Source organism: Morus notabilis, unplaced genomic scaffold (assembly GCF_000414095.1).
Source record: "Morus notabilis unplaced genomic scaffold, ASM41409v2 Scaffold2216, whole genome shotgun sequence".
NCBI classification, from domain to species: domain Eukaryota; kingdom Viridiplantae; phylum Streptophyta; class Magnoliopsida; order Rosales; family Moraceae; genus Morus; species Morus notabilis.
Window position 1 is genome coordinate 124,157 of NW_010367946.1, and position 9,110 is coordinate 133,266.

At 32.9% G+C, this 9,110-nt stretch overlaps 1 protein-coding gene across 1 annotated transcript; it reads left to right on the forward strand.

Annotated features, from left to right (window-relative positions):
* Positions 1 to 1,976: 1,976 nt before the first annotated feature.
* On the forward strand, positions 1,977 to 6,478 carry LOC21392873. Its single transcript, XM_010113880.2, has 5 exons — positions 1,977 to 2,457; positions 3,138 to 3,325; positions 3,450 to 3,483; positions 5,272 to 5,909; positions 6,030 to 6,478. The coding sequence occupies exons 1-5, from the start codon at positions 2,145 to 2,147 to the stop codon at positions 6,315 to 6,317; spliced, it is 1,461 nt and encodes a 486-aa protein (XP_010112182.1). The 5' UTR covers positions 1,977 to 2,144; the 3' UTR covers positions 6,318 to 6,478.
* The last annotated feature ends 2,632 nt before the right edge of the window (positions 6,479 to 9,110 follow it).

Sequence of the window (9,110 nt, forward strand, 5' to 3'; positions counted from 1 at the left end):
ACCTATTATTTCCACTGGTGGAGCAAAGTAACTAAAAATTTCCCAAAAGGGATTTGAAATAACACTGTGCTTGGGCGTTTTCATTAACCTAAATCTGAAAATATTATGGCTCGTCAAAGTAAAAAATTTGACCCGTTCTTTCCCCACTCTCTTTTCTCCAAGAAAAACAAAATCCATTAAACAAATAATTTTGTGTAGTCCAAGCTGAAGAAAACAAACAAAATTTCTTCGAAGCTCACCCATTGACTCTGGTTTATAATTTGATATTCAAAAAGCGTTGTCGAATAATCAAAGATTAATTATCTAACAAGATCAAGCATGCGATAATTATATATATATATATATATATATATAACAATAGTTTAAGAGTGCTAGGTAATTCTTTGGTCAATATACGTTTGGAGCAACCGGAACAAATTAAATGTTTGAATGCAGTTAATTTTCAAGCTTATCACACTGTTCTTTTGAAAATACTGGAGTACGCTCCATTAAATTACTGAATAGAATTAAAATTAGAAACTAATATTTTGTTCTAATTTTTTATTTTAGAGGTAAAACCACCCTTAATGTCTTTTCAAGTTCTTATTCGAAACATATATATTAAATTAGAATGGGTTAGTTTTAGGTGCATTGATATCATATCTAACATATTCAAGTAATTCTAATTGCTAAGTTGATCGAATTAAGTAATTGAGAATGGGTTAAGTAGTAAACATATATATTAAATTAGAATGGGTTAGTTTTAGTTTTAGTTGCATTAATTCTACTTGAACGAGGCGGATCGCTATGATCTTCTTAAGGGACAAGCACTATCCAACCCAGCCCAGCAGCCTCAGTTACGTTCTTTTTTGTATCGTTTACTTTTCGTAATTTCATAGTATTGTTCTGACGCGGTTCACTAGTTTCATCCGTCTTTTGAATATTCTCTTACTTTCGTATTCGTTCATATATGTGAAAGTATATTTATAAATTATAAGTAAAAATATTATTATGATGAGAAAAAAAAAAGAATTATCTTCACACTTTTTACAGTTTCAGGTCTTAAAACAAATTACCGGTAATAAATATATAGAACTGATTTGGAACTCTCCATCTAAGAAATCTCCAAAGTCAGAAATTTAGTGATTATAAATAAATAGCAGAATCAAAGAGCAGGTTGGCAATCAATTAACTGCCCATATATATAAAATTGTAAAAGTTAAGAAATCCCTCTCTTCATTTACTTAAAAAGAAGAAAAAGAAAAAAAATTTACATAACCCCCCACCATCGTTTGTTTTGATAATTGTTTACCTTTTCGCTTTTGAGAATTGAGACTAATAATGTGATGACTTAAAATTCCTTTGATACAAAAACCCTAGCTCACGACAATGAACCGGCCAATTAAGTGGACAACTATAACTTCACGGTAATTAATTTACTTGTTTAAAATGCTGGTCAGTAGTCACATGGAATATGGTCAAAATCTTAATTAGAAGATTAGTTAATTAAGCAACTAGCATCTCCAGCAGACCAAGGATCAATTATTTTAACTCTTAAAGCGATGGCACAAGGCACCCAGTTAAATAAATGGGTCCTTTCTCAACCCTTTGTATTTTTCGTTTCCTTTCTCCTGTAATACCTTTCCAATCAAAATACCACACACACAAATACATAATATATTTACCCATTCTTAAATTTGTGAGGTTAATGATGAGAAAGGATACTTTATGAGAAATATTATTATGATAAAAAATAGAAAGTATTTTTAAACAGAGTTTTTGGAATGTATATTATTAAATTAGTACTTAAATAAATTTCCAACTTGTTTACTTACTTTTCTGTTCTCTCTCTCTCTCTCTCTTCTTTTTTTTTTTTTTTAATTTTTTTTATGTTTACTTTCTTTTTCATATTATTAGTTTTTCTTTCTTGTTTCTTTCTTCTCTATAAATAAGTCTAAAAGATTGTCACGTAATTAAGATTTGATTATCGTTGACGATATTAACATTTACCAACCTTTCCTTCTTCTTCTTCCTAGCTCCAAACTTTAAACTCCCTCTCCCTATTCCCTTTCTTCGCTTATGTCCTACGTCATTGACATAGCAGAGACTTGTATTATTATCACCATCTCTTCTTAACTTCCAAGCCATAATATTATCGATATTCCATGGCTTCTACAGATTACGTATCTCAAAATCATTTATTGCTTAAGCCAAAAGAAGCCAGTTTGATTGAGCTGATTCGTCTATTGTATTCACCTGAATTAAAAAAAAGATGCTTCATTGAGTGCTCGGAGGAAGAAGGAGAGCAATCAAGAGACTTCCGTCGAAGATGGATAGTCTTCGTTTCGGTTGTGGCGCAGAAGCTCTTTCTTATCCTGAAGGAACCTATGGCTATGGTTGGCGACGTGCTTGAGTCGTGGCTCAATCTTCTAGCAGCCAACGGAGGCTTTCTTGCGCTCTTGAGAAACTATTTCAGAGGTACGTAACACTTACTTGGCTCTCCCTCTATATTCATGTATGTATACTCTTCTGTTTAGAGAGAGAGAGAGAGAGAGAGAGAGAGAGAGAGAGAGAGAGAGAGAGAGAGAAGAGAAAATAGTTCTCTATAAGCATGGCTCTCCCTCTATATTCATGTATGTATACTCTTCTGTTTAAAGAGAGAGAGAGAGAGAGAGAGAAGAGAAGAGAAAATAGTTCTCTATAAGCATGGCTCTCCCTCTATATTCATGTATGTATACTCTTCTGTTTATAGAGAGAGAGAGAGAGAGAGAGAGAGAGAGAGAGAGAGAGAGAGAGAGAGAGAGAGAGAGAGAGAGAGAGAGAGAGAGAAGAGAAAATAGTTCTCTATAAGCATCCCCCAAGGTAAATCCATGTTCTAAAAGTGAGTGAGTTGATCTCACAATGGTGCATGCTTGCATGAATGATCCATTCATGATAAGATTCATTTTGGTGTTTTGATTTGTTGAAGGCAAATCGTATATATATGCATATAATTAGAGTCATTACTGAATACGTTTGCAAACAAAACAAGACAATATTTTAAGGCCTTAAAAGATTTACATGCATAATATTTGATAATTTCTGGTTCAATCTAAATATATATACACACATATACATATAAGTTATACATGTATATAAATTACAAGAGTATACTGTAGGAAACTTGGTGAGGCTGGATCAATCATCATCTGCATCTATATTGGGACATCTTGATTGGCGAGTGGAGCTAGACAAGAACATTGAACCTAACGACGAAAAGTATAAAGGGTCTCTATCCATGATGGCAGCCAAATTGGCTTACGAGAATGAATACTTTATTACTAGGATAGTGCAAAATCATTGGAAGGTAAGTAGAGCGTGGTTCTTACTTTCAGTGTTACTTTAATATACAAAAAACACAACGCAATCATTGCTGGAGAAAATCATGATTAAAGACTAAATATATGATCTTTTTTTTTTAATAACTGCAGATGCGATTCTTGGGGTTCTACAACTTTTGGAATTGTAAGAAAGCGCGCGTTATTTATTCTTTTTTCATGACTACTTAATTTTGGTATTCTCTCATTGTGCGGCAGCACATGGTGTAGTATATATTTTGCATATATGTCATTGGCTTTACAGATTATGAAAATAGCGGAACATCATAAAATTGAAGACAACCATTAGTATATATTAGGCCGAAATAAAGAATATGGTAATATTTGGGGGTATAATATTAAAATTAAATACCTAGCGTGTTGGATGAAGAATTAAAAACTATTCTGCTCGATCGTAGTTTTACATCCAAATGCACACAAAAATATCTTTATCCTTAAAATGTTACGAGTGGAAAATATTTGTGTTTCAATACTAATCACCCGCATACTAGTCAAACATAGAGGCTTCGCTTTCACTTCAGAGTAAGCCATTTGAGAATATAATTATAGTTAAATATCTGATAAAAAAAATCATAAATAAATAATGTAATTAGCTACGTAATCTTCATTATTTGTCACGCATAAAAAATCATCTCAATCAGGATTAAAATGAAAAAGTTATAGTATTTTTAAGAATAGAAAAAATATTATTTATTAATTTGAATTTGAATTTCTGAACTCGAGTTGAAAGGAAAACTTAAACTCAAGTTTTAGTCCCAAACTCGAATTCAAACTCAAATTTAAATTTAAAAGAATATAAATTTAAATAAAATTAAAACTCAAATTGTCTTTTTGAGTTTATCCCGCCGAACAATATCTGTGGGACGTCAAGGTTCCTTGTCATACCATGCCTAACTCTCCATAATTCATCTCATGTAATAATTGCTTTTTGTGTATATCAGAAGTACGAATAGCATTTAAGTGGTGGGCTGACAAATTATATATTAGAAAGAAACCTAAAGAGGATAATTAGAAACCTTTTCTCTGCATACCTCTGTCTCTCCACACACCGAAAAGTCGCACCCTGTATTAGAATATGAGAAATTTGGAACTAAGAAAAGCTGAAAAAAGAAAAGAAAAGAAAAGGAAAAAAAAAAAAAAAAAGCTGCAGTTATAATTTGACTACGAATTTTTTTTTTTTTTTTTTTACTCTTTCACTGTGCTGCTGTTGAGAATGAGAAGTTACGTCTATGCATTTACGTACTCTTTTTATTATACTTTAACTAATTTCTCAAATTGATTGTTAAATTAATTAGCAAATTGTGGGTTGAATGGATTGTAAAGGCTGTGTTGATTGTTAATTGGTAAGTTGAGGATAGAATTGATTAGACCAAAATTTCTTAAATTAATTCATGTGTTTTAAAGTAGATTATACTTGGAGATTGCTTTACTTTAGACCAAAATTTAGAGTTGAATGCTCCTTCGAGACAGTTGCGGTTGCAAAGATATTCTTCACCCTTAAAATAGGGAAAATAGTTTAATCCTTCTTCCCAAAACTAGAAAAGGAAAGTTCAAAAAATAAAACTAAAACTTCGCGTCAGATTTTGGTATTTTGGTCTGTGGTAAAACAATATCAAACCTTTCTTTAGGAAACATTTTTAACGGTTTTCCCTTTCTCTTTTTGCTCTTTTGAGGAAGTAAAAAAATAAAAAAGGGGCGAGAGACAGAGAGAGAGAGAGAACACAAAACATTTAAACATGATAACCAGCCAAAATAATGCCTTTTATCCTAATTTTGTTGCATGGAAAAAGTACCACAAAAAATCCATATATATTTGTTTACACGCCTATGTCTTATTACAACTTGTAACAAATTACCCTGCTACTGAGACAATACTGATCTTTTGACTCTAAAACCCTTGTCCAATGCCCGGCAGGTTACCTAGAGAAACATTCAACACCAGCTTTCATATTTCAGGACAAAATAAACGACCCTAAACTGATCGCCGTAGCATTCAGAGGCACCGACCCGTTTGACGCCGATGCATGGAGAACAGATTTCGACATCTCATGGTACGAGCTCCAGAACGTCGGAAAGATCCACAGAGGCTTCATCAACGGCATCGGCCTACAACAGGACAACACGTGGCCCGCCGAGCTAGATGATCATGATCAACAAGGCGTCAATGGTGGTCAACAAAATCGGTCCTTCGCTTACTACGAAATCAAGAAAATGTTGAAAGCTATGTTGCAAGAGAACAAGGACGCCAAGTTCATAGTGACGGGTCACAGCTTGGGCGGGGCGTGGGCGATACTGTTTGTGGCGGGGCTCGCAATCCACAACGAGGCCTTGTTGATGGATAGATTGGAAGGGGTTTACACTTTTGGACAGCCTAGGGTTGGGGACGAGCACTTTGGAACTTTCATGACAAAAAAACTGCAAGACTTTAATGTCAAGTATAGAAGGTACGTCTATTGCAACGACCTTGTGCCGAGAATACCTTATGATGACAAAACCCTATTGTTTAAGCACTTTGGACCTTGCCTTTACTTCGATAGCTACTACAAAGGGAAGGTAATAATTCTGTCTCTTTCTCGCTCTTTATAATTATTATCTCTCTCGCTAATTGTGCTTGGTTTTGGGATATGATCATATATATATATATATATTAATTTTCTGATTGTAAAAATTCAGGTTCTTTCCGAGGAGCCAAACAAGAACTACTTCTCTTTGGTATGGTTGTTGCCAAAGTATATAAACGCAGTTTGGGAGTTGATTAGGGGTTTCGTAATACCATTTATAAAGGGTTCGGATTATAAGGAGAATTGGCTTATGAGAATGCTAAGGGTTGTCGGTTTAGTTATTCCGGGATTATCAGCTCATAGTCCTCTTGATTATGTTAATCTTACCCGACTGGGATCGTTGCCCTCACTTCCAAGCCTCAAATACCTAATTCGTCAAGAAGATTCGAAAGTTGAATGATGCATGCAATCTGTTGAACGTTTACGTAGAATGATCTATAGGAAACCTTATCCAAAATATTCCCATTAATGGGAAGTAACTTTTATCATTTACAGGAGAGAATTATTTGTAATTTCATTAGGTGCCATTATACATGTATACATATTTGATTTTCTTTCCCACTTAACTAGGAAAACTAAGACTAATAATTACGGAATAAAACATTCCCTTTTTGTGTGATAAAATATGATTTCAAGTAAAATGCCAACAAAGTCAAACGATTAATGCACCAATTAATCAAAATAATCAACCACAAATGCAATACCAATTTTTAGGGTGGAAAACCTCTCAAATTGAGAGTAAAAATCCCGAGACTCTTAGGCTACTTAAATTTCTTCCACTATATTAATAATGGGATTACAAAGTTTCTCGCTAGAATCAAACTAGAGGCTCAAAAAAATAATATCATCCATAAACACTATTCTTGATTCACCAACAATATAGACATCATCATCAAAAATGGATATTAACAATAACACCAAAGAAAAGATTAGATCTCACCAAATTAGGAGTACTCAAGAGAGTACTAAAGATAGGCTAAATGAGAAATCAAGTCCGGTAGATTAGAAGAGCTAGCCAAAAGGATTCTCCACGTCAAATTTGAACCGAAACCGACAACGATTCGCCACCCAATCATCTTGCACAAGCACCAAAACCCTACCTTTTTTCTCTTTCTCTCTCTCCTTTTCTTCCCTTCTCATTCTCTGATTTCCTCCGCTGCAACTCACGGCAGCCCTCAATTTCTTTTTGTTAATGCTGCACGTGAGTTAAGCTTGCCAGAGCAAGCTTCTTTCATTTTTTTTTCATTGACATTTCGGCATAAAGCCCATTATTTGTTCCAGCCTACAAATGGGGCGGAACCCAACACCTTTAACTTCCCTGTTGTTTATACGTTACGGCACTTGCACGGTGTTCTCCAGAGAATAATTAACGGAGAATCAAAATTATAACGTATATTAGTTATGTTTTAGCTTTCATTATGTTTTAAACAATCGCAAAATATCTCCTAAGTTTTTCTAAGAAGTAAAATACAACTCTTTAACTGGTCGAATTGTAAAACAAATCCCCAAACAAATAATAGTCGTGTCCCTCATATATAGAATTGCAAAATTAATCTCTAAACTATACACAATGGTCCTTTTATATCTTTTTTGAGTTGAGATTTTAACATTAATCAAATGGACGAAATGACAACTTCGGAATAATTTTATCACCAGGGGACGCATTATTCGACGTTTTAAAAGTTTAGAACCAAAATGAGATTGGAGTTTTAGTTCAGGAACTAACCATGGGAGTAACTCTAAGGTTTATTATTATTGAAGCATGATTATAGACTCTATTGCTGAACGCAAGCGTAATTATAATTTGGGTTTTCATTGCACTTGGGCCTCCCAAACTTGTTGACCTTGGCATCCGGTCCCTATTTTAAAAAATTGGATAACGGAGTCCCTAAACTCCCATTTTACTTGCACTTTGGGGTCCCTTGTTTTGATTATTTTAGACAATAAGGTCCCCAACACCCATAACAAAAAAAAGCAATTGACTTATAAAATCTCTGTTGGACTTTGAGGCACACATAATGGTGTATAGCCTAAAAATCAACGCCTTAATTTTATTTTATTTGAAATAAAATGCACAAACTGAAGAGTGTGACAAATTTATATCGAAACTCTATCAACTCTCTCTCCTAGTCTTCCATAGGTTCTTGAGTTCTGGATTTATCATGGTTATTCAAACTCTGTCTTTGTAATAACCATGCACACCGTAAGCGTGATTATGGAAGATTGTGACTTGAAGTATGAAGATCATGTTCATGTACTCAGTGGTATATTTACGTAGCGTATCCTATACAGACGCTTCCGCACATGTACTCAGTGGTATATTTTCCATTAATCACTGATGATTAATATGTCTAGAATACTACTATGGTTAATGTCTTAGATTTTCTAAATATTTATTTTTATTATTTTTAAAATTTATTATTGTTTTTTACTCTTTAGATTTATTTTGGATGTGAATTAAAGTGAGTAGGCATAAGAAGATTAATATCTCGTATTTAGATTTATAACTATATGGTAGAATGGATTAGTAGAAAAAAGGGATCCTTTGAGCAAAAAGTAAATAAAAGAATAGATCTTGTGAGAGTATCCTAATTACTTTTGATCCCTCTTAACTTGAAAAATTAAGAGAATGGAATTTCTAAGCAGAATAATTTTTTATGCAAATTTCTAACAGACATTCGCATACCATACTCTACTACTTGGACGACATGTGCTTTGCATGTGTGAGGCATTATAAGAACTTTAATAGCAAGTTAGGATTTGATTATGAGATTATTAATTTTTTATTTGTTTAAAAACAGAAATTTCAAGGTTATATTTGAGGCATCATTTAAAAAAAAATTTATAGTGGGACTTGTTTGAGAAAAACTATTTCAATGGGGAAAAAAATCTAATGAAACATTTCAGTATATAACATTTTAGGTATAAAAAACACAAAAAAAAAAAAAAAAAGTTAAAGGGGATGACTGTAGAGAAAAAAAGAGAAAGAGTGACAAAATAGATAGACAAAAATAATGAGTAAAGATTAAATAAGATAAGTACCGATAAGGATACAGTTGATATATATATATATAGATATATACACATATATATATATGTATACATATATATTTATTTATTTTAATGCATCCCTTATATATTTAAAGGAAAATATTATTTGAATAAGATACATCTAAAATAATAAGATTTTTTT

What these genes read in the sequence shown, in the direction of transcription:
- LOC21392873 (XM_010113880.2), top strand. Translation starts at nt 2,145, where the DNA reads ATGGCTTCTACAGATTACGTATCTCAAAATCATTTATTGCTTAAGCCA. An exon ending in TAGTGCAAAATCATTGGAAG is followed by an intron (nt 3,326 to 3,449) that starts GTAAGTAGAGCG and finishes TAATAACTGCAG; the next exon opens with ATGCGATTCTTGGGGTTCTA. An exon ending in GTTCTACAACTTTTGGAATT is followed by an intron (nt 3,484 to 5,271) that starts GTAAGAAAGCGC and finishes AATGCCCGGCAG; the next exon opens with GTTACCTAGAGAAACATTCA.